Raw genomic sequence first — 25,019 nt, 5'->3', positions numbered from 1 at the left:
ACCCGGGCGGTGGGCTGGATGTGGGGAGGGAGTCACCCCCAGTGACCTCGTTGAACACCTGGCCTTTGCTGGTGCCCTGGTGAGTGTGGCCCTCCAGCCTCAGGGGCCTCTTGGGACCTGGAAGGGAGCGGAATGAAGTGGCCCATAGGGGTGGCTCGGCGGGCGGCTGGTACAGGGGTGCCGCTGCTCATCCAGCCCTGTGGGAGGCGCTGTGGGCACGGCCTGGCGGCCGGGCTTGTGCAGTGCGTCTGCGGGCAGGGGGCGGACCGCCTGAACCCGGAAGTGCGGTAGCCCACGTGGGAGGCGGGGAGGTTCCGCTGTGGTTCCGCTCCCTGGTGCTGGCTAGTCTTTTCGATTGAGTCCAGACCATTGGTCCCCTTATCCGTATTGGGGAGCCGGGAGCGGGCATCGGCGGGAGTGAGCGCTCCTGATGACGCTGCAGGGGCAATGGCCATGGCACTGCTCTGGGCCGTCGGGGTCTCGAGTTGGGGTTGCTCGGGTCGCCACCTCGCGCGTCATTTCTCCCGAGCGGCGGGGCGTGAGGAGCGGCCAGGCGGGGAGGAGCTGAGCCGCCTGCTGCTGGATGACCTGGCGCCGACCCCGCGCTCTGAGCGGGGACTGGAACTTCTGTTTGGCCTGTCCCCTTGTCTGCTGGCCCTGCGGGCCGCCCGTCGCCGCGTGGCCAGGCTCCTGCTCCAGGCCGGCAGGTCCGGCTTGCAGGGAGAGCGGGCCGAGCTGCTCCGGGTGGCAGAGGCTCGGGACATCCCCGTTCTGCGGCTCAGACGGCAGAAGCTGGACGCCCTGTGCCGCTCTCAGGTCCACCAGGGCGTCTGCATGGAGGTCAGCCCGCTGAAGCCTCGGCCTTGGACGGAGGTCGGGGAGGCGAGGCCAGGCGACGACCCCCAGCAGCTGTGGCTCGTCCTCGAGAGGCTCCAGGATCCCCGCAATCTTGGGTCCGTGCTGCGTTCTGCTCACTTCCTCGGAGTGGATAAAGTCATCACCACCGGGAGAAACAGGCACGGTCGTCCCTTAGTCCCCATGTGCCCCAGTTTGGGGCGCAGCCGAGTTTCTAAGCTCCTTGATCCTTGATCCCTCAGCCAGGCCTTCCCATCGCCAGAATTCTCACCCTTAACCCTTGGGGGACCAGGGGAGGGCAGGGCACCGGGGTTGAGATTTCCCAGCTTAAAGCGGGTCGTGGGGGAAATTTACAGCTGCCCGCTCACTCCGGTAGTCAGCAAAGCCAGCGCCGGGGCTATGGAGGTGATGGACGTGTTCTCCACTGATGACCTGGCCGGTTTTCTACAGGTAATGGCGGGGAGGGGGGGCGGTGAGTAAAAGCACAGAAATGAGCCAAGCTCAGTCTCTCCAAGGGCTCTCATCCAGCCGCTGATGGAGGAAGGGGAGGATGTTGGCATCGTCCCCTACGTCCTTCCAAATCCCTTTGAGAAGGGAGGGATCCTGGAATTTTCGAAACCATAAATAGAGCAGAATCTGAAGTTAGAGATTTCCTAGCTTCATTCCCTTTACCTCACTCCTTCCCCAGGCGTACCTCTTGCTTCTGAGGCTAGTGTACCTCAGAGCCTCACTGCCTTCTCAGTAGGTTGTCAGGAAATGTTTTTTTGATCAGCTGTGGGAAGCTGGTGGCCAGGAGTCCTGCAGTAGGGGCCCAGCTTGAAAGGCTCTTTGAACAAGGACAGACTAATCTGTGCCTTTCTTCTCCACCCGCCCCCACAAAAAAACAAAACAAACAAACAAACAAACAAACCACCACCAACACCAGCAAGAAACAACTTTGATATCTAGGAAGGGGTAAACCTAAGAAACCCCACTCCTGGTCCAGGTTTCGGTCTTCAGCTGTGCTTCTCTTGTTGGACACAAGGGGGCAGTCTTGCCTTGCATTTGGCGGCTTCCCTGACCAGCCAACCCCCTCAAGGCTTCCAGGCCCAGTCCTTGGATCTGTTTCCTTATGTGTTCATTTCTTAGTTTCATCCAGTCTCAAGGCTTTAAATTCTATCTATACTTGGATGCCTCCCAGTACATCCTAGCCTGGATATTACTCGTGAACCCCAGATTTAGCAGCTGCTTTTGTTATCAGATGGGCATTTCAAACTCCCCACTTCAAACTCCCCATTTCCTTCTCTAGGCTTGCCCAGCCCAGGCAAGGGTGACTGCATCCCTTTGTTTAGGCCTGGAGTCGTGGTGGCCTTGATTCTTCTTCCTGCTGTACGACCCGTGGCCCACCTACCCGCAGATTCTTTTGGTTTTACCTTGAAGTTATTTTTGTATTCCCACCAAGCCTCCCCATCACTTCAGCTCCCACTCCTGCCTCTCTTGCCTGTATTAGTGTGGAAACGACCTCACCAGGCTTCTTCTCCTGTTGGCTCTCAACATAGCTGGCAGAGTGATTCTTTTGGAACTTGTCAGACCATCTTACCTCTGCTCAAAACCTTTCAAAGCCTTTACAGCTCTCCCAGAGTAAGAGCTAAAGTCCTTCCAGTGGCCTTTGCGGTCCTGCCTTAGGTGCCCCTTTGTTTCCCTCTCCAGTCCCAGCTGCTCCTTCCTTGCAGGCCACCACCTTGCCGGTGTGCTGTTCCTCACACATGTCCCATAAGCACCAGCCTCTCAGCCTTTGCATTTACTCATCTCTACCTAGATTCTCCTTCTTCTTTTTTTAAAAGATTTTATTTGTTTGTCAGAGAGAAAGATCACAGGTAGGCAGAGCAGAGAGAGAGGTGGAAGCAGGCTCCCCGCTGAGCAGAGAGCCTGATGCGGGGCTTGATCCCAGGACCCTGAGATCATGACCTGAGCCGCAGGCAGAGGCTTAACCCACTGAGCCACCCAGGTGCCTCTGCCGTCCAGTGTCACCTCAGTGAGGCCCACCCTAATCACCTTTCTGCTGGGTGGCTGGGATTTTGGCCTGTTTCGTTCCCTGCCCTGTCCCCAGAGCCTAGAACAAAGCCTGTCCATTCTAAGGGCTTAGTAACTGTTGACTGAATTGAGGGATCAGTGACTATACGGGCAAGTCCAGCTCTTCGCCCGGGGCTCTGTTGAAAGTTTGGTGAGCTAGAACTTGATTTTTTTCTCTTTGTCAGGCCAAATCCCGGCAGGGCTGGCTCGTGGCTGGCACAGTGAGCTGCCCAGGGCCTGAGATTTCCCCGTCCTCTGATATCCCCATCACTAGCTGCTTGGAGTTCCTCTGGGACCGGCCTACTCTCCTAGTGCTGGGTAGGTAGATGGCCCTGCTTTTCCGTGTTCAGATGTGCATGTCCCAAGCATCTGTGTGTCCAGCTTAAGGGCCTCCTTAACCCTGTGTCTCTGGGCCCTGCAGGGAACGAGGGCTCTGGCCTGTCCCTGGCAGTTCAAGCCTCCTGCCAGCTTCTCCTTACCATCCTGCCCAGCCGCCAGCTGCCTCCTGGACTTGAGTCCTTGAATGTCTCCGTGGCTGCAGGTGAGTCTCCTGTGGCCCGGCTTCCTGCCCTCTGATCCCCTATGCACAGCTCCTTCACCCTAAACAAGTTTCTCTTTCTCTGTCTCAGTCACTTTCTGTGCCAGAGGGGGAAAGTGTATCCTTTCGAGGATAAAACAAGGGACTGCCAGCCAGTGGTCCTTCCTTCTCTCCATCCTCTCCCTTCCCCTTGGCCTTTTTGTCTGTTGGTGCAGGAATTCTTCTTCACTCCATTTGCAGCCAGAGGAAGGGTTCCCCTGGGGAAGGGAAGAGAGAGCACCTTCTCCAAGACCCCCGAGAACCCTCCACCACATCAGAAAGTCCTGGACTGGCGCAGCACCCAGGATTGTCCTCAGGATCGGAACAAGAGAGGCAGAATGGGAGCTGACTTGGACTAAGTTGTGTGTGCTTGCGGGCACACATACCCTCACACTCAAATGTGCTAGAGTCTCTTCCCCGAGCGTGCACCCAGGCCCCTGTTTACTAACCACTGTCTTGGGGGTGCAGGGAGCTCTGCAGAAGAGACCAGAGGAAGGTTGTTTCCTGTTTTGATTTTGGCCTTCTGGTTGGAGGTGGCGGCTTGTTCATCTCCAGGATGTCCTGGGCCCTGCCTGGATGTCAAGACATCAGAAGGGAATCGGGCAGCCCAGTCCAGGTGTCCTGTTCCTCTTGAACCAGTGTGAGAATGTAGAGAGAGGCCTGGGTTCCTCTTGTGGATGAGACAGGTACAAATCCAGGCTCAAACCCTGCCCCAGTGGGGGCTACCTCCTTCTGCGCCTGCCTTGCCGGGGGTCTTTGTGAGGATCAAATAAAATCACCTGGGCCGCTGTGTCCTATTCCTCCACTAGGTGGCAGCCTCGCTCTTCGATCCGCAGTCTCCGTGGCAGCTTTTGTGGCTACCTGGGGAGAAGCTTGGCCATGGCCCCCAGAGAGGCAAGGGAAAGATTAGCAAACGCCTCTCTCCTCCCTGGCCCTCCAAACCCCTCCCCAGCGACCCATCGGTGCACCTCTGAGAAAGGAACCAATGAACCCCAGAACTGGCCTTTGGTCCTGTGAGGTAGTGAGCACAGGGTCGCTGTCAAATTGTACAGGTGGGTTTGGTCCTCCTCCCACAGGGTCCTGTAAGTGGAGCAGAAGCCCCCAGCACAAGCGGCTTAGAGCAGTCTTGGCTGCACATTGGAACCATCTGGCAAGCTTTCAGAAACAACCGACGCTGGGGACCCACCCCCAGAGAACCTGATGTAAATGGTTGGAGGGCAGCTTGGATATCAGGATTGTTAAAGGCCCCGAATGCGTCTGCTGTGTAGTCCTGGTTGAGCACCACTGGAACAGGGTTTCTGGACCTCGGCAGTCTAGACATTCGTTGTGATGGCTTGTCCTGTGCACTGTAGGATGTTCAGGCTTCTCCCCCACTGGATGCCGGTGGCATGCCCTGCCCCCTGTTGTGACAAGCAAACAGTCTGCAGACATGGCCACACGCCGCCCCCCCCCCCCCCCCGGAGGACACAGTTACACAGTTGCTCCTAGTTGAAAACCACTGCTCTGGAGCCTGGATCTGGAGGACGACAACCCAAGTTCAAATTCTGATTGCTGTGTGACCTTGGGCAAGTTCCTTTCCCACCTGAGCCTCAGTCTCCTCATCCAGGAAGGGGGTTCCCTTCCCGAGTTGTGCGAGGACAGAGAGGGCCATGTGAGCTCGCTCAGCGCCCTCTTCACAGTGATGCTTAGTAAATTGTAGCTCCCTTTTCTCTGTGGAATGAATTTATCTTGGAATTTTGATGGGGATGTCAGTTTAGAAAGACATTAAAAGTGCCTAAGATTGCTCTAAAGTCAGAATTTTTTGTCTCAAGGAAGAGGAAGAAACCCTTCCATAAAACTCCACAGATCTCTCTACCACTTTGGGCCCCTCGAGCTGTCCAGCTTCAACTCCTACACAGGTTCTGACTTCTGGCACAATGCAGCTTTGGGCATGTTAATGGCCTCCCCCATCCCTGCTGTACTCTTGGCCATGGGCCTGATATGGTTCTGAATCTTGGCTACACCTTAGGTGGGCTTGAGGGTGTGCATGGCAGTGGCGGCGGCGGTGGTGGGGGGCACCTTTACTGTTCCAGATGCCCCGAGGCATAAGGCTAATGCGATCAGAATCTCTGGGGAAGGAGACCGGTCCCGTGTTTCTTCAAGCTCCCCAGTTGATACCAGTGTGCCGCTGGGGTCAAGAATCACTGGTCTTCGAACCGCCTTCTCATGTCTAAGAAACTCCGTTTAAATCCTCTGCCCGCCCCCGCCCCCCGTGCTTTTGAGCGCATGTCTGAAGGTTTGGGCTGGTTGACCTTTCCTCTGTCCCTAAGGTTGTCAAGGAGGTGCTGGGTTCAGCCCCAGTTCCGTGGCTTCTGGCCTGGATGGCTTCCCAGCATCTGTAGGATGGGGATAGTGCCCTCAGTGCCTGCTCCCGCTGGCCCCTCCCCAACCAGGATCTGTAGAAATGAAAGTTTCAATAAGATGCATTCTAGACACCCAAGCACTGCGCACCCCAGGACCAGCACCTGATAACACAGACGTGCATAGAACCGCTCAGTTTACGTGTGGAGTTGCCGGGACCACGGGATCCCCAGATAGTTTGGTCACACGTTACCGTGAGTGTTTCTGTGACGGTGTGTTTGGATGAGATGAACATTGAAGTTGAGGGCACCTGCCTGGCTCAGTTGGAAGAACATGTGACGCTTGATCTCAGGGTTATAAGTTGGAGCCCCACGTTGGGTGTAGAGATTATTAATAAATAAACAGATTACTAATAAACAAACTTTAAATTGGTAGACTGAGTGAGGCAGAGTGCCCTTTCCAGTGTGGGTGGGCCTCATTCAATCAACAGAAGGCCTGAACAGGGGCCAAAAAAAAAAAGGCTGGCTGTTCCCTGACTTAGAATTCTTCCCCCTTTTGGAACCGAAACAGGCTCTTCCTGGTCCCGAGCCTGTGGGCCTTCGGATGGGAACCACATCCTCGCTCTCCTGGGGCCCTAGCTTGCTGACTCACCTTGCAGAGCCGGCATTTGCCAGGCTTACAATCCCAGGAGCCATGTCTTCAGAATAAACGAGCAAGCATGTGTACACGTGGATGGAGATATGGGTATAGATACACACCACTGCTCAGCTCTGAGTCTCAGGAGAATCCAGACTCCTGGGCTGGAGGGAAACGAATGGAGATATCACGGTACAGGTACACGAACAGCACAGGATCGAGCTCAGCTTTCTAGGGCCAAACCCAGCCTGGAACCTAGATGGTGGGGTTGGGGCTCCTCGGGATTCCCAGCCTGTTCTCCTGCCCACAGACTCCTGTGTAGTGTCTGGATCAAACCAGCTTTGGGCATGCTGGGTTCATTAGCTTTCCGGTCCCAGGAGTCTGAACCATCTAGAGGGCCACTCTCAGGGCTACCAGCCACACATGGGGGGCTCTTCCTGCTTCATTCCCTGGGCAGCACCCTGGATGGCCTCTGGGAAGGCAGGTTCACTCGAACCAAAGGGTATTGAGGCCAGAATTACCTGCTGAGCACTCATCGGTATGTAGTTCTGTAAACTAGGCATGAAGGCAGAGAGAAAGCACCTAAGACCCCAAGGCCAAGGATGGTGGGGATTTCCTTGGGGTGGCCTCCAGGGCCTGCCACAGAGCAAGCATGGGGAGATACACAGGCCCCAGCAAGGCTGTGGCTCTGGCTATGAAGGGGGGCCAGCTGGGGGCCCATTCCCTGGAGGGCATGGTCAGGATGAAGCCAGAGAGGAGCAGGGGTGGGAAAGAACGTGACCCTGGCTGTTAGGTAGTGCTGGCTTTGAGTTCCAACTCTGACTTGCTAGTTGCATGAGTGTGGACATACCCTTAACTTCTCCGTGTCGTTGCACTGGGGTGTGGACTACAGGAGCTCACGCACTCCCGGTCCTGGAGGAGCGGGGCGGCTGTTCTTGCCCCACCCGAAGGCACTGGCTCTGCTGTGCTACCAGCCTGGCCTCAGTTTCCCCAGAGAGTCCAGGGCCTGTTCCAGCTGCAACACACGATTTACCCCTGAGAGCAGCTGGAGGGAGTCGGAGAGGGGAGGGAGTTAAAATGACATTGGCAAGATCTTCCTTTTTTGGGGCTCCCCAGCCTAGAGGGGAAGGGGCTCAGAAGGTTGGTATTCCAGAAGAGCCGAATTGTGGCCAGTACCTCCAGCCCCCTGCAGGGCTGGAATTATTTTTATTTTTATTTTTTGGCAGGAGGCTAAATTGCCAGCTCCCTCCCCCAGGCTGAGGTCCTAAATGAGACTTTCCCCCCCGTCACTCTGGCAGGGCCAGGCGCCAGGGATCCCCACAGTTTGTAAATGTAATCAACCTTGAGGTCTCCGGCTTCCACAGGTGCAATTAGCATGCCCATCTGCTAATCCCTGATTAATGATGTTTACAAACATGGGACTCTCTCTCAGAGCTGCTCAGCCCCTCCCTCCAGGACCAGAGGCAGGGGTCTTCCTAACAGCGCCCCCCCCATCTTTAAGCCAGTGTTCCTCTCCATCCCCTTCCCCAGAGCTGGAGGTCCCTCCTTGGAGCCCCCTCTGGCCCAACTCCCATTGCTCACAAAGGGGAAGAGGACCCAGAGAGAGCGGGCTGGGAGAGTATGAGGCTCAGTGGTAGGGCTAGGGTCCTGCTCTTCCCTCTCTCTCCCTGGTTCTGGAATCTCTGGATACAGGGTGGGCTCCCTGCCTTTCTTCACCACCCCAGCTCCGGCTCGGGTCCACACGTACAGGCCTCCCTACATGGAGGTGGGAGTCCCCCACACCAGGGCGTCCCCCCCCACCCCCGGTCCCAAGGGTTGGGCTCCTCTGTTTCCAGACAGGGGAACGTTTCTACTCCACCCACCTTCCTACTGAGGACCTCGTGGGTCCATGCCCAGAGGTGCAGTAGCAAAAGCAGTAAGAATGCAGATTTCTGAGTCAGACAGTCCTGGGTCCAAACATTGGCTCTGCCTCAGGCCAGTCACTTAACCCAGCGGAGCCTCAGTTTCTCCACCTGTAAAATGGAGACAAGGATGGTGCCTACTGCACAACTCATTGAGATGATTCATTACAGGACTTAGGAAGTGGACTTTGCACAGTGCATGGGACACAGTAGGTGCTGAATAATGGGAGCTTTTCATTGTGGTGAAAATGATGATGATGGTAAGATGGTGATGGTGACGATGAGGAAGAAGGGAGGCCTCTGAGGCTACAAAGATGCCCAAGAGCTTCCTCTTCTCCCCGCACCCTCCTCTCTGGGGAGAAGGGCAGGTCCCAGCTCATTACTGGTGGGGGCTAGGGTGGAGGTGTCAGATTGGAATCACTCCTGGGTCTGTTCACAGCTTCTCTGTTTCATTAACACCTCCCTGGTGGTCTTCAGCTCATCCTACTGGGGGAGGTGCTCCAGAAAGTTCTAACTGCCCCCTACTCAGCCGGAGCTCAATGTGGCCCGCTCTGAGGTCTGGACTCCCATGCACACAGAGAAGGTTTTATGTGGCAGAGAAGTGGCCCCTGGCCAGGAGGCTCTCACTGTCCCCCCACACCCCATCCCCCATCTTCCAGTCCTGGAGGCCTGGTCAGGGGACAAAGTACCTGAGGCTCCCCCTTTCTTTTTCCTCCCCCATCAACCTCTCCTCAGTAAGTTCTAGTCCCCCAGCTGCAGGGCATCCCGATCTGGACACTTTCTTCCTTTCAAATCTGTGCCTCGAGGTGAGCAGCACGGTCTTGGGTTCTAATCCCAGTCCGCCTTTTCCTAGCGGGATGACTTCTTCTCTAGCACACGCAACTGCTTCTATCCAACAGGGTTACCATCCCTGTGGTGGGGTAGTACAGGGCCCAGGAAGCGTGAACGCTCAATAATGGCAGCATTGTTGCTTTGCAAACACACCTGCTCTCTGAATTATCTTTCTAAACCGCAGAACCTTGTTTAGCCGCCTGCCAGTGGGGGTGGGGGAGCCGCCACGTTTAGAGAAGCAGGAAAGGGCGAAAGCTCTGCCCCAGTTAATTGTCCCAGTTTCTTCCCCAGACTGGGAAAAGGAGTGGGGCTGGTCAGTGAATTAGGACCAGGAGATTTAGATCTTGAGCCCTGGGAAGGCTGCTTCTAAACCAGGTTCCCCCTCCAGACACTCCAAGAAGGATTCTTATGGAAATGGCTGTTCTTCGGCACCCCCCCCCCCCGCTGTGCCCCCTCTGCCACCATATTCCATTTCAGAGGACACCCTTCACCAGCTGTGGGCCAGTGCCTCCCTCCCTGCCCGGCAGCTGGCTGAATTTGGCCCGCCCTGCTTTCTCCCGTCACCTCTGCCTCTCCCCTTCCCTTCAGACTCAGGGCTTTTTTTCCCCCCACTGAGGTTTGTGGGTGTCTGAAGAGAGATTCCATGAAAAGTGTCACCTTTTGTGATTGATCCATAGTCGCAAAAAAATGTCAGTGGGCCGAGCAGTTTCCTCTGGAAAGGAGAAACCAAGGCACAAGTCCGCCAGCCAGGAGGGCGGCAAGACGGTGGGGCTTGGTTCCTTCTTGCAAGTAGCCCTTTGGCCCCCCGCAGACCTCTGAAAGCCCCTCCAACCTCTGGGAGCCCCCTACCCACCCTCCCCTCCTTTACGGAGCAGGGCAGGAATGAGCTTTCCTCATGTTATATTCCCTGGTCCCCGCCCAGGGCCAGGCACATACAGAAGGTTTAAAAATCACAAATGAAGGCGGGAATGGGTCCTGAGGTTGGAGATGAACTGCCTCCCCCTCTTCCTCTGTTGTCAGCTACGGGCAATCTCAGCACAACTCCAGCTGGCCCTCCCCTCCCACTTTCCGAGAAGGCAAGACGCAAATGGTTCCCCAGCCGCAGCTGCTCTTGATTCTCTGAAACAAAGGAGCTAATGGAGAGCAAGGGGATGCTCTGCGGAACCCCTCGGCCCTCGGCCCTGCTGAGACCCATCTGTATCCGGGTCTTGCACAGATGCCCTTCCTGTAATGGGGGGACTAGCGATGGGTCAGGCACAGCGAGGGGCTGGATCTTGTTTGCATCAGAGTCCTGAGGCCAACACGCATATTTCAAACAGTCTCGCCGTGGTGGGTATGGGACCCTGAAGCCGTGCGCGTGCAGCAGGATGATGATGGTGATGGGGACGGTGATGGTACTAACGTTTATCACGTACTTACCATGTGCTAACGATTTTACAAGCCTCGTCTCATTTAATCCTCATGAAGGTACTACCTTTGATTTATGGATAGGAAACTGGGGCCCAGAGAGGTTAAGTAACTTGCCTAAACTCATGCGGAGGCAATCGGAAGGGTTTGGAGGGGGTGGAGGATGGAGGGTCGGGAGCCGGGCTTGGCAGGAGAGGACCTCCAGCTCAAGCATCCACCAGGAGGCCTGCAGCTGGGGAGGCCAAGCCCAACCCGCACACAGCCACCCTTCCCACACCCCCGCCACACCCAGCCTGCCCCCCTCTGCAACATCCCCAGCCCCTTTCCCTGCTCCACTTCTCCTGAACCATCCCCACAATACCCCCCACTCAGCTGTGGGGTATATGCCCCAGCAGGGAGGCCAGAGTAGACGGCTTGGAGTACCAAGGGATGCGGCAAAAGAGCCTGAACTCTCAGAGACCCCAGACTGAGGTTTTAATCCTGGCCCTGCACCCAAATAAAGGCTCAGGCCTCGGTCAACTTTCTTAACCTCTGAGCTTGGTGTCCTTCCTATAAAATGGTATCAGTAACTTTTCTCCCAGGGTTGTGCTGGGGTTTGAGAAAAGATGCTCGTGGCACGTAGTAGGTCTTCAAGGACTCTTCCTTGTCCACCTCCTCCTTCCTTCTCAGGGGCCTCCCTTCTGTGTCTGCCTCCTTGCCCTTCCTAACTTGGGGTCTGGAGCCCCTCTCTCAGCTCTGCCTGTTTCTTGATGATCTCTGGACTGTATGCATGTCACTGGGGCCTCCCCGTTGCTGCTCCCTTTCTGGGGCTGTGTCTCCATACCCTGTCTGTCCCTTGCCTTGCCTCTCCCCTGGCTCCTGATACCCTGGGGGCTGATCGATGGCAGCTGCTGGTTATCGATTGGGGTGGGCGTCCAAGTGTGGCTGCTGGAGGCCAATATTGATGGACAAGATTGGTGCCCGGGCTGCTTGGAGTGACAGTTGGGGAGCCTGGGGCTGCAGGGGAAGTGGGGCCTCCCCTCCCCTGCCAGGACCTGGGAGTGGGAGTCCTTAAAGCTGCAGACCCCACCAGCTAGGATGGGAGTAGAGGATGGAACAGAGGGCCTCTGAGGACGGAAGGCCAACACTTGGCTCATGCTGTCACTTAACAAGATTTATTGAGCACCTACTATGTGCCGGCTGGGGCTACAGCAGTAACAAGTCAAAAATCAGTAAGTAAAATTATATAATGTGTTATGCAAGAAATAGAGCAGGGAAAAAGGGATGGGAGTGCAGTGGTTGGGGGAAGGTGACATTTTAAATGGGTTCCTGAGGGATAGGGCTCCTTGCAAAGGTGACCTTTAAGTAAAGACCTGAGGAGAGGGAGGGAGCAAGCCATTTGAGAGCATTCCAGGTGGAGGAAACACCAAGGAAGAGCAGAGACCCTCTGGCAGGGCCTGCTTGGTGGGCAGTGGGCTCCCAGAGAGGCGAGTGTGGTGGGAGTGAGGTGAGGAATGAGGAAAGCAGGAGAGAAGGGGTGGGAGATGGGACGGGAGCAGGGGCTGTCCAGGGCTTGGGGCAGACGGTCAGGCCCAGGCTGACAGCCGCTCCAACTCCAGTCTGAGAGGCCCGAGCAGCTTTCACCAAGGGAAGCTTCCAGAACGTGGTTCTGCCGCTTCTGCAACCCCATGCCTAGAGTTTCACACCAACGTCCTAGGCCCTTCACTGCTTTGTTAATGAGATAACGCTCCCAGTAACCTGGTTAGATTCTCTCCCTGGTGTAGAGCTGAGGACGATGAGGCTCAGAGATATTTGGCAACCTGCCCCAGGACACACAGGAAATGGCAGGGCTGGGATTCAAGCCCAGTTCTGCCTGCCTCCAAAACCATTGCTTTTTCCGTCTCTTTTCATTACCGTCTTAACCATTTAAAAAAAAAAAGGATTTTATTTATTTGAGAAAGGCAGGAAAAGTGTGTGCAAACAGAGGCGGGTGGAGAGGAGCAGAGGGGGAGGAGAGGGAGAGAGAAAGAATCCCTGAGATCATGACCTGAGCCTAAACCAAGAGTCAGACCTGTTCAACCAACTGAGCCACCAATACACTCCTTAACCATTTTTAAGTATAGAGTTGAGTAGTTTAGTCACATTGTTGTGTAAACATACCTGCGGATGTTTTCCATCTGAAACTGAACAGAAGCTCTACATCCATTAAATAGTAACTCCCTGTTCACTCCCCAGTCCCTGACAACCACCGTCCTGTTTTCTATGTATCTATGTACACGACAACTTCAGATACTCAGACAAGTGGAATCATTTGTCTTTTTATGACCGGCTTGTTTCATTTGGCCTAATGCCTTCGAGGGTCATCCAGGTGGCATGTGACAAGATCTCCCTCCTTTGTCAGGCTGAATAATAGTCCATGGCATGTATATACCGCATTTTATTTATCCATTTATTGGCGGATGGACAACCGGCTTGCTTCCATCTCTTGGCTTGGTGAATAGTTCAATGAATGTGGGTGGGCAAATCCCTCTTCGAGATCCTATTTTCAAGTCTTTTGGATATATACCTAAGAGTAGTATTGCTGGGTCATACGGTAATTCTATTTTTTATTTTTTTAAAAGATTTTATTTATTAGAGATCACAAGTAGGCAGAGAGGCAGGCAGAGAGAGGAGGAAGCAGGCTCCCTGCTGAGCAGAGAGCCCAATGCGGGGCTCGATCCCAGGACCCCAGGATCATGACCAGAGCCGAAGGCAGATGCTTAACCAATGGAGCTGCCCAGGCGCCCCTCTATTTTTAATTGTTTTATAAACCTCCATACAGTTTATATATTTTATCCTTCTACCAACAGTGCACATGGGCTCCAATTTCTCCACAACTTCCCCAACACTTATACTGTCTTTCTTTCTTTCTTTTTTTTTTTTTCTTTTTGAGAGCACAAGTGTTGAGGGAGCAGAGAGGGAGAGGGGGAGACAGAGGGAGACAGAGGGAGAGAGAGAATCTTAAGCAGGCTCCATGCCTAGCGGGAGCCTGATCTCAGGACTCTTGAGATCATGACCTGAGCTGAAACCAAGAGTCAGATACTTAACTGACTGAGCCCCCCAGATGCTTCAACATTTGTTATTTTCTGTTTTTTGTTTTGTTTTGTTTTGAGTGTAGTCATCCTAATGGGTATGAGGTCATATGGGTTTAATCTCATTGTGGGTTTAATTTCTTTAATTACTAGTGATGCCGAACATATTTTCCTATGCCTGTTGGACAAGTGTGTATTAACCTTGATGAATATTGAAGAAATTTTTATTCAATTACTTTTCCCAATTTTTTTCTTTCTTTATTTTATTTCCAGTATAGTTAATATACAATTTTATATTAGTTTCAGGCGTACAATATAGTGAGTCAACAATTCCATAATCACCTGGTGGTCATCATGACAAGTGCCCTCCTTCATTCCCATCGCCTACTTCACCCATCCCCTAGGCCCCTCTCCTCTGGTCACCATCACTTTGCTGTCTATAGTTAAGAGTCTGTTTCTTGGGGCGCCTGGGTGTCTCAGTCAGTTAAGCATCTGCCTTCGGCTCAGATCATGATCCTGGGGTCCTGGGATCGAGTCCCACGTCGGGCTCCCTGCTCAGCGGGGAGTCGGCCTCTCCCTCCTGCTCTGCTGCTCCCCTGGGGGGGTGTGTGCTCTCTCTCTCTTTTAAATAAATAAAATCTTAAAAAAAAAAAAAGAGTTTGTTTCTTGATTTGTGTCTTTCTTGCTCATTTCCCCCCTTTGCTTATATGTTGTTTTTTTAATTCCTCATATGAGTGAAATCATTTGGTACTTGTCTGTCTCTGATTTATGTCACTTAGCATTCTGCTGTCTAGCTCCATATATGTCCTAGTGAATGCGTTCGTCCAGTTTTTATTATATTTCTTTTTTTAAAGATTTTTTTTAAAGATTTTATTTATTTATTTGAGAGAGAGGGAGATCACAAGTAGGCAGAGAGGCAGGCAGAGAGAGAGGAGGAAGCAGGCTCCCTGCTGAGCAGAGAGCCTGATGCGGGGCTCGATCCCAGGACTCTGGGATCATGACCTGAGCTGAAGGCAGAGGCTTTAACCCCTGAGCCACCCAGGTGCCCCCTTTTTTTAAGATTTTATTCGTTCATTTGACAGAGATCACAAGTAGGCAGAGAGGCAGGCAGAGAGAGAGAGAGAGAGGAGGACGCAGGCTCCCCGCCGAGCAGAGAGCCCGATGTGGGGCTCAATCCCAGGACCCTGGAATCATGACCTGAGCCGAAGGCTGAGGCTTTAACCCACTGAGCCACCCAGGCACCCCAATGTGTTCGTCCAGTTTTTAATGGGGTCATTTTTTGTTGTTGTTTTCTATTGAGTTGCAGGAATTCTTTATATATTTTGCACATTAACCCCTCATCAGATGATGATTTGCAAATGTTTTCCCTCACATTACCCCCAGCCCAGCCCATCATGGAGAAAAATCAAATCTCATTAAAGGCCATTGATTTTCCTCCAAAATGCTGCGAGTACACTTTGAGACTTCCCAATATTACTGCTGGGCTTCCACCTTCAGCCCCTCAACCGCCACCACAGCTTCCTCAGGGAAATTGAGGAGTGCGCGGCTGGGCGGCCATAAGAGTCTGCTGGAGACCCCGCCCACTCCGGGCCTTCAGCGCCGGTGGACTCTGGACATGGAGCTGGATTCTGGGGAGTGAGTATTTCTCTGTCTGGCTGTCCCCTGGTTGCAGGGCCTATGCAGGGGGGGGATATGTGTTTCTGTGTGTGTATGTCTGTCCTTGTGTGTTGGTGTGTGATTTTGTGTGTCTGTGTGTGTGTCCGTGGGTGTCAGTGGTGTGTCTTTGTGCACCTGTATGTACTTATTTTTGTATGTGTGTGTGTATTTGCATGAATGCAGTGGGGGTTGGGGGTCTTGGCTTGCATTTGAGCTCTGGATACGATGCTGCCCGTGAGACAGCCAGCCTGGGGAAGGGGAAGGGGCTTGATATGGGATAAACCCAAGATCTGGTTCTCTTCCCAGGGGCCAAGGGCTGGGTAGGCCTCTGGAGGGGGCACAGGCTTCTTCACCCTCTTCCACTCAGCCCTACAGCCCCTTGTCATCTTGGAAATGGGGCATCGTGTGGACTTTGTTGCAGTATTAGTTTTGGGGTTTGGGGGCTGGGGGAAAAGATTCACAATCTAATGTTGGAGGGAGGTCGTGAATTCTGCCTCTGCCCCTCTAGTCTGAACTAAAAGCCCCAGGGGGGTCTGTTTAGAATTGAATCGATGTATATTCACCTGGTGAGTCTGGAGAGAGTAGGTTAGGAGAGAAGATTGGCAGTGAGGGTGTCAGGGAGGGCATTCCTGACTGCCTGGGTCATGTTCCTAGCATAATGTCAAACATCAAAGTCAGCCTTAATGGGGAAAAAGTCACAAACAGGGGCCTTTTGGCTTTGTGGGGTGAAGTGACTTTCGGCCTGGCCATAGGCTGGGCCGCTTGCCTCCAGCACACCTGCCAGGGCAGGAGGTTAGCCATGATGCCAGACTGGCCTTCTAAACTCTGGGACACAGCTGAGCTACCCCAGGGAGCAGCCTCGATGAGGCCTCTGATAAATTTAGGGGTGGGCTGGTCCCTGGGTTTGTGCCCTCAATGAAGTCTTGCCTACCGCCCCTACCCCAGTCCTGCAAGGCCTGTCATGTTCATGGATGTGAATGCATGTTCTCCCAGAAGCCTGTGCCGGGGAGCTGGGAGCAGCTCTCCGGGTTCTGGGGACAGGCCAGATTTATGGCGCTGGGAGAAATATTTAGGCCTGAGACAGTTTGGTTGTGTTAATTATGGAAATCTAAAGATAATCTATATTTAATGCTGAATTTTGTCAAATTTGCTAAAGAATTAGGGGAGCGTGTGCAAACAGTGACACTTCAATGAAGAACAAGGTGCAATTAAACTCTGAAATTTACAGTGGAATAATTGGAGAGCATGACAAATATAGTTATCAGCGGCAACTAATTAGGGGTCTGCTCGAGGTTTCTGGGCTTGATTAATCTCGCCTGGATGCTAATAAGTTATGCTGGGCAGCTGATACCATTTGTCCCCTCCTACTTTCCACCCTCTCCCCAGCGCACTTGGGGGTGGGGATGTGGCCCATTCCTTCCAGGCCTCTGTACAGCCTGGCCTGAAGGGGAGAATGGGGCCACCACAGCTCCTATGCAGAGACCACTCCCCTCCAAGTAAGGATAGCAGGAACACCTTGACCCGCCCTGTTCGGGCATCCTGGACTCTCACTTGAGGCTTGCTGGGATTGGGGGGACAGAGGGTTGGGACTGCGTTTTGGGGCCTAGCTGAGCCTCAGTGGGTCATGTTTGTTCCCTCCCTGTTGACATAGCTTGATTCTGCCTTTCACTCCACACCTCGTGGGAAGGGGCACTGAGCCCATGACTCCAACCCAAGAGAGATCCATACAACCCTTCCTTGGCCAAATGCCCCCCTCCTCTTTCCCTGCCAGGTCTCGGCTCATCTTCCTTGCTGCTGTTTGTGGTCAAGCCTTAGACCCACGGACTAAAGTTGAAGGTGCACTGGCACCATCACCCAGCTGGAATGTGGCCAGTTGGTACCCTGGGAAGGGTCCGGCTGTGAAGCCAGAACCATCCCCTTCCTCTCTCTGTCTCACCTCATCTCGGATTCTGTCTTCTGACCCAAAAACCTCCCTCAAACCTGCTGCCCTTGTCCCCGCGCCGCAGGAGCCCATCCTGGGAGTCTCTGTGTGACTAGTTGGGAAGAGGGAGTAACCCCTCAAGAACTCTCTTCTCCACTGCCCACCTTTTGCTCAGAAGTTCTCCAGACTGTCAAGTCCCTCCTCCCGGGGACCCCCAGGGCTGGGGGTATCTGCCGGCCGAGTGCACGGGCCCCATCCTGAACGGTCCCCCTCTCATCCCCTGCCTTTGCTCCATGTCATTTGGCACAGCATGGGGACTCCAGTTGGCAGCCTCAGGGGAGGTGAGTGAATCTAAAATGAGCAGTTAGAGGAACTGCTTCTTTGAGAATGTCCTCAGGGACATTCCTCATCACTCGTGCCCTCGAAGCAAGAGTGTGAGTGTGTGTGTGTGTCATGGGACACTGGGACCTTGATATGGTTGGTGGAGAAGACGGCGCAGGAGGAGGACAGGGGCTTCCAGAAGGCCTCTCCCTGGTATCTGAGCCAGAGTGGTCCTTCTCCTGGAAGAAGGCGTCATTGCTTCCTGGAGCCTTAGTTTCTCTTCCTGCTTGTGGCCTGAGGAGTTTTGAGGTCAGACTCACCTGGGCTTGTGTCCTGGTCTCAGGGGCCTTGGGCTGTTGCCAACTATGTCAAGTCTTGATTTCCTTCTTGTAGAACAAGGATAATTACTTCAGGGCACTGATCCCTAGTGTTACCAGGACCCCTAAGGCTAGGAGCTGAGCAGGCCCTCAGAGAATGGGACTCCCTCCTTGTCACCCCTCTGCTTCCTTCTCCCCTCCCCCCGCACACCCCCCCCCCCCCCCGCATTCGCCCTTCTCCACCGCTTTCACTCCCCTCTGAATTCCCTGCGGTTTGCACAGTTGTCCCCGTGACTGTGTCAGACTCCTCCACCAGAGGGCGATAGATACCGTGGGCACAAGCAAAACGGACCCAGCACGGGGCGGGGCATCCTCCTTGGGCTTCCCTCTGCTCCGCTGTCTCTTGGACTTGAGGGCTGGAGGATTGGAGGTCAAGGAGCCTTTTGTTCCCTTTGCGGCACAGATAACACCCTTCAAGATTCGGGTGAACATTAGAGAACAAGCTTCTTAGGTTGGTACACTGCAGCTCCCTTACCCATCACCACTGCCGTCCTGGGCCCTGAGGGCAAGGCTTAGTTGGCCCATTTTACAGATGGGGAAATGTGTCTTGGTCATTGCTTACTTTTGAGACTGGCAAGTCACAGGTGCAGAATGCATTGGATAAACCAAGGCTTGGAGCACATTTGGCGAGGGTGAAGTGGCGGGGGGTGGGGGCAGTTGGGACACAAACCCAGGCTTCCTTGACTTCTCAGTTAGCAACTTTTCCTCTGCCCCCAGTTTTTCCAATCAATCAAGACCCGGGTCTTGATTGTCACTGTCACAGCCCCTGGTTCTGAGGCAGCTGCAAATGGGGACTTAGGCTTCTGATTCCAGCTTCTAGATCCTCAGGGGCTGTGTGTCTGTGGGTAGATCACGAGCTCCTTGGAGCTGCTGTTTTCTGGAAGATGGTCAGGTGATGCTCAGTCCCTTCTTTCATGGTGATTTCATGGTGGGATGAAATGAGATGTTGGATGCAGGGGCCCCTCTCCCTTAGGATGGGCTCCCTGTGAACCTCAGCTGGAGGTTCCCCTCAGGGACTCTAGGTTTGTCACTTGGAGCTGGGAGGGGGAAGGCAGATACCCGAAGGTCCTGTTCAGCCTCTCTCTGGGGGGAGAAGAGAGATCCGGGGGCGCCTTTCTCAGGAACCTCCAGCCCTTGCAGCTGCTGGAAGTGATCGGGCTCTGTCACCATGGCAACACGGGCCAGCCGCCTGCAGAGCCTTCCCGCGCCAGCCGCCTTGACCTCACTTAGGATGATTACCTTTTGGCAAATAAAATAATTGTGTTAATAAAGAGGCTGTTCGTCCCCTCATCCCCCACCCCGCTTGGCCTGTTCCCCATCCCCACCCCAGCCCCTGGCTTCCCCCACCCCATTACCCCTAGCCTGTGGGATGCCTTACTCTTAAATAAGTTGTTGACTGAGATCCTGACTGGGTTTTAATTTTTGCTGATTTTAAACCATCTCCCATCCTCCCCTTCTTGCCTTCTGCCTCCTTGCCCCGGACGTCTTTGTTTAAATTGCGCAGCTGAGATAATACGACTCTTCCGTCTTCCTTCGACGTGGCTTTGAGCACCCACTGGGCCTCCCAAGCTCATACAATAATAAATTCCACTCACTGTGGGCCTGCTGTGTGTTACAACCTTTACAAGTTCTTTCACAAATGTCCTCTCCTTAATCCCGGTGACAGCTGTGCTAGTCAGGAATTTCAGTGCCACTAGACAGAAGAGAAGACCGAGGCTCTGGGAGAGAAAACATTTTCTTTTTTTAAATTTTATCTGTTTATTTTTAAATTGGAGTGGAGTTGACACACAATATTCTGTTAGTTTCAGGTGTGTAGCATAGTGGTTCAACATCTCTGTGGGTTACGCTGTGCCCACAACAAGTGCGTCTGCCATCTGCCACCACACTATTGTCATAACACTGACTCCTCTCCCTGCGCCATACCTTTCATCCCTGTGACTTATACATTCCATAACTGGAAGCCTGTAGAAAGCATTCATTTTGACAGGGCCAGAAACCCGGTCAGGCCTTGGGACTGGAGAACCGGCTCTCCTACCAGCGTGTGGCCATTTGGCCTGGAACATTCAGTTCAGGCCCTGGCTGGCCACTGGGCTGGGCTTCCAGGGGGCCAAGGATAGAGGGACTTAGCCACAGAACATGGAGCTGCACGATGCCTTGTGACCCGCACTCAGAGAGCAGGAGGGTGATGGAGACCCAGCTCGGGGTGCTGTGGAAGCAGATGTCATGACAGAGACCCCAAGGGGAATGAGGAGGACAAGACTGGCTGTTGGGGGGCCTCTGGTAAGCGGCTGCCACTTTGGCGAGTGCCTCGTGTTTGTCATTGCACGTGAGGCTCATTATGAGCCCATTTTACAGATGGGAAAAGTAAGGCTCAGAAAGCTCAGGTGAACTTTTCCAGGTCACACAGCTGGTAAAGTGCAAGAAGCCCAGATCTGCTTGACCTCTCTGCCCATGCTCAGTGCTTGTTTTACTCTATCAGGCCGCCTGCCAGGTGTGGGAACGAGGGGGAAAGGGAGAGGCAGGGAGGGAGAGAAAACCACAAAACAGGCCCAGCAAGGCTCGGAGCACAGTCACCGTACATGGATGGGGCCGCTTGGATGGTTAATGATGCTTTAGCCACCATTGGACAGTTTAGGTTCTTGTTACTATACTTGCTGAAGAGTGGTTAACAAAGTTATAGCTAGGAATAGTGTCAGCAGTCTGGATTTGAGGCCCTTCGTAAGTGTGAGTCCCAGGCTAGAAACCCTTCCTCCTTTTCAGCCCCCTATTCCCCCCAGAGGCGGTGCCCCAGACAAAGTGAGCGGGCTGGCAGAGGCAGGCAGGGGACAGGGCGCACACCGAGCACACTAGGTGGCGCTCTGATATTGGTCAATTCTCCATGTGCCCGGCTGCGCTGTGGCCGGTGGGCAGGGCAGAAGGCCCTCTCCCTGGACCCAACAGCGGGGGGGGTACAGCTGGATGGCGAGTCGCTGGAGAGGTCAGAAGCCAGCCTGGGGGGTCGGGGGCACTGTTCCTCCCAGTCATGACTGCTGGTCATTCCTGGGGCCTCAAGCAGGGGGGCTGACACAGTAGCAGTGGAAGGGACAGAGGGACCAGAGGGGCTGTGGAAAGGGGGCGTGAGGGTGCCGGTGAGGGAGGGGCAGCCTGGCAGTGTGTGGGTGACCCTGAGCCGCTGGGGGCATGGAGAAGGCTGTCCTCTCATTGACCGCTAAAGCCCAGGCTTCCAAACCCAAGGTCCCCCTAGAGATGGGACTTGCCCAGATCATCTGCCTTTGGACCCCGGGGCCAGGTTCAGAGGGAAGCTGGGACACCATGTGTGTGTCAGCCTCCAGCTACTACTGAAGGAAGCCCGGAGAGACATTGGTAAGACATGGGCCCAGGCCCCAAAGACCTGGACTCCTGTCCCTATTGAGCTGTGTCCTTCCCATGTGACCGTGGGGGAAGTCTCAGGTCCCTGCTTCATTCTTGGTGACACAGGCGTTATTTTCCAAGTTGCCGGGACACTGGAATGAGGTCACATAGGCACTCACAGCGCCCAGCATGGGGCATCTCTCTTGTCTCCTCAGTTTGTGGAAGTGGCATCTTGGTGTCCTCGGTGCCTGCAGGCTTGGTCAGTTCTCAGTGATTTTGACTGGTTAATGTCTGGGGGTGAAGGCAGCTGGCGCTGCCAGTGTTCCAGAGGGGGCCTTCAAAACCTCACCCTGTGGGAGACCATCCTCCAGAGACCTTTGCCCTCAGATTTTAGCATTTCCCCCCTTTGCAGGCCGCTCTCTGCTTATCTGGGGCTCCGTGGTAAATACCCCCACAATCTCTGGGGGGAAGGAAGGAGAGGGGCAGACTTGCCTCTGGGCCTCTTTTCCAGTAGTCTGCTCCCCACTTCCCTCCTAGCTGGTACAGGTGGGGAAAACTGAGGCAAGGGGGAACCACGGAGACAAACCACAAATCCCTGAATGCTGGTAGGTGTGGGGAGCAAGGGGGGTGAATGACGTCCTAGCCTCCTTGGGGAACTCTGGTGGGGGTGGGAGGTGGAGGGGTCTTCACCCTAAACTCCCAGGAAAGAGTTGTCAAATGGTTGGCCTGAGACCAGTGAGGCGCTTGGAGAAAGGATAGGAAGCGTCTAGGAGCAGTAAGTTGAGGGCAAGTGCAGTGGGGACAGACTTCTTCAGGGGACATACATTCTGCGGATGTTCATCGAGACACCTTATGTGGGCCTGGGGCTCCTATAGGGGCTGGGGGCTCAGGGGACCCAGACGGACACAGTCCCTGGAATAGGGTCCATGGAATCAGGCTGCTTGAGGCTTGACTCCAGGCACCTAACACCCCGAAGTCCCTGTTTCAGCGTCTGCAAAATGGAGATCAAATGTCTTCCTTATGGGACTGTCATGGATGTTGGGTGCAGGGAAGGTGCTCTCTCTCGAGGGGCGGGACATTTAATGGTGGGAACTGCTGAGCCCTTGGTGGGATGAGGGCAGTCCCTCGCTCAGAGACTGGCACCGTGAGTAAGTTGCTCACCTTCCTTGAACCCTGGGTTCCTCCTCTAAGAAAAGGGTTCACACCATCTGCCCTGCCCACTGCACGGGGACCCTGTTGTGGGGCCAAAATCCACTGAGAGGATGCCTGGGAAGGGTGCATGTAAATTGTGTGTGTGTGTGTGTGTGTGTGTGTGTGTGTGTGTGTAAGACCCCAGAATTTGTGCCCCAACTATCCTGCGGGCTACCTGAGCGGGGGAGTTGACTGTGGATGTGCAGTGCCCTGCCGGTTCGTGTCGGGACGTCTGTTCTAGATCCCCAGGGCTGGAACTGCGGTCCCGGTGGAGATGTGGAGATGAGAGCCAGCCTGAGAATTTGCAGCATTTCCCCCAAAGCCTAGGGAGTCCGGAAGTAAATCTCAGAGATGGAGATGGGATCAACCCTCCCCACACCCCAACTCTGGGCTGAAAGCTGGGCAGGACTGTCTGCTGAGGTCAGGAGGGGTCCTCTCTCCCGCTCTGGGTGTCCTTTTCTCCATGGACCCTTCCCTGCCAGGCCAAATTCCTGCTGTCTAGCTACAGAACAACAAGGAAGAAATAATACAGTGGGCTTTATCCCAGAGGTTTTTGATGTCTGCCTCCTGGCTTTTCACATAGATGAGAGGGTTCCTGTCACCTCTTTGCCACATTTATTAGTGCCTGGGGCTATCTAACCCCTACCTATCCCACCTGCCACCCAGCTGGCTGAATGGTGGCCCTGGCCAGGGTTCAGCTTGGACTGGGGCTAAAGAAGGAAAGAATCCACAGAGGTGACTCCCATCTGGGAGATTTAGGATTAGGGGCAACCCAACCCCCCCCCCCCCCCCGTTTCCGGGGGAAAGAGCTGTAGGAGGCAGTGTGGTGGAGTGGGGAGAGCCCTGGGGGGTGGGGTCAGGGAGCCTGGGTTCCAATCTCCACCAGCTGGGGGTGTCTCAGGCAGATGACTGGAAATAGGACTCACTCTAGAGGGTGGACACGCAACGTGCATGAGATCACCAGAGTGAGGGGCCTTCGACTGTGAATTCAAGCATCCTCGAGATAGGGTCACTTAACTGGAATTTGGGCAATTTTGTGGCTTCCCATCTCCCACCCCCACCACCGCCAGCTGCTTTTCTCAGCTCATTGACTGATGGATTAGTTGAAAGGCATCACAGGAACAAGCAAGGTGCCATCCAGTTGGGGGATAGGATGTGAGCAGAAAATTCCAGAGTATGCTTCCTTCCCAGGACAGCATAGAAGAAAAGGAGCTCTTCTAGCTGGGGGATTCCGAAAAGGTCTCATAAAAGAGGGAGTGTTTCTCAGGTGACTCCAGCTGCCTGACAGGTGGAAAGCCTGGGGCCACAGTCAGGAAACTGAGAACAGGCTGCTTTTCTAGAGCAAAGTTTAAGTGACATGAAACTGCACGGGAGTTGTGGCAAATTCCCGGATTATTAAAACAAGAGTGCACTGTGTCAGGGAAGAGCACAGGAGGCTGAATTATTTGGAAAATTCCTAAAATGTTCTTTCAAATACTTGGATCCGCTCTGCTCCCTCAAGGTGTCCCACTTCCTTTTTCCTTCCCTTCCAGAATAACAGGCTTAAAAAAAATCTCTTCTTCTTCCTCCTCCCCCTTGGGTTCCCATCATGTCCTTAACCCCATTTCCACACCTCCAAGAAAGAAGGTGGCATAGGAGGGAGATTGGGGGGAGGGTGGAGATAGGTGGTCCCCAAACTGTCCTGCGATAATGAGGAGGGATGGCCTTGGGTTGGAGGTGTCGGAGCCACATTTCATGCTCAGGTCCCTGAAGGCAGGTACATGGGGGGAATATCCTTTTCTCTGCCAGAAATTCTCATGTCAAATAATTTACATTAAACTGGGCTCACAACGCTCTTCGCTCTTCGTTCTTTCTAGGATACCAAAGGAAGGGGGTGGAATTTGGCTAGCAGAGGTGAAAGAAGGAGGGGGAGGAAGGAGGGCGAGGAGGAGGGCGAGGAGGCAGGCTAGTAGCCTGCTGGCAGAGCTGCCTGCTTTATTTTTCTTGTTCCTGGAGCAGGGTGGGAGAGCCTGTCCCCTAACCCACAGCAGGCAGCAGGCAAGGACACAGGCTAAAGTAAAAGGCAACTTGGACCCTTTTCCCTCCCTGCTTCTGGTGCCATCTCCCTCTCTCTGATTCCCAAGGCAAGTCCCTGGGGGACTCCTAGGGGGCCCCCCGAGCTTCCCTTGAGTTGCACAGGGTGGGGGAAATTTTTGTTTTTTCTCATTTTAGACTGAGCTTGGGACTTCTCATGCACAGTTCCTGAGTGTGGCTTTCGTACCCTTTGTGGGACATGGGGTAGGTAGAGAGCCCACATTCCTCTCTCTCCTTTCATTCTTCCAGAGCCCAGCTGGTCTTGGATGGGCTACCAGTCCTCTACGGGGAACCTTCCAAGGGCCAGAGCCTGTCCTCCCAAACCAGGTCCAAAAGGATCTGAAGAACTTTAATTTCTACATGTTCACATTCAGATCAGTCCTCTCTGAGGTATCACTGCCTTCAGGGGCATTTTTGTTCCTGAGTACCTAAAAAGTCCTGAGCACAGGGACCTGATATGAGCCTTTTCTCCACCCTTGG

The 25,019-nt window shown here is 54.1% G+C and overlaps 1 protein-coding gene across 4 annotated transcripts; it reads left to right on the top strand.

Annotated features, from left to right (window-relative positions):
• The first annotated feature begins 268 nt into the window (after positions 1–268).
• Positions 269–5,271, top strand: MRM1 (mitochondrial rRNA methyltransferase 1). 4 transcript variants are annotated; one of them, XM_080825774.1, is made up of 5 exons: positions 269–1,016; positions 1,212–1,305; positions 3,093–3,225; positions 3,329–3,448; positions 3,686–4,289. In XM_080825774.1, the coding sequence occupies exons 1-5, from the start codon at positions 448–450 to the stop codon at positions 3,841–3,843; spliced, it is 1,074 nt and encodes a 357-aa protein (XP_080681900.1). In that variant the 5' UTR covers positions 269–447; the 3' UTR covers positions 3,844–4,289. The 4 variants fall into 4 exon arrangements, with proteins under 4 accessions (XP_080681900.1, XP_080681899.1, XP_080681901.1 ...); XM_080825773.1 differs by having other exon boundaries at positions 285–1,016; positions 3,661–4,289; XM_080825775.1 differs by lacking the exon at positions 3,686–4,289 and adding an exon at positions 4,561–5,271 and having other exon boundaries at positions 307–1,016.
• The last annotated feature ends 19,748 nt before the right edge of the window (positions 5,272–25,019 follow it).

The sequence above is a fragment of the Martes martes genome, assembly GCF_963455335.1.
Source record: "Martes martes genome assembly, chromosome: 16".
Classification (NCBI taxonomy): Eukaryota; Metazoa; Chordata; class Mammalia; order Carnivora; family Mustelidae; genus Martes; species Martes martes.
Note: the sequence above shows the minus strand (reverse complement) of the source record. Positions and strands in the feature narration are given on the sequence as shown.

What these genes read in the sequence shown, in the direction of transcription:
- MRM1 (XM_080825773.1), top strand. Translation starts at nt 448, where the DNA reads ATGGCCATGGCACTGCTCTGGGCCGTCGGGGTCTCGAGTTGGGGTTGC. An exon ending in ACCTGGCCGGTTTTCTACAG is followed by an intron (nt 1,306 to 3,092) that starts GTAATGGCGGGG and finishes TCTCTTTGTCAG; the next exon opens with GCCAAATCCCGGCAGGGCTG. An exon ending in GCCTACTCTCCTAGTGCTGG is followed by an intron (nt 3,226 to 3,328) that starts GTAGGTAGATGG and finishes TGGGCCCTGCAG; the next exon opens with GGAACGAGGGCTCTGGCCTG.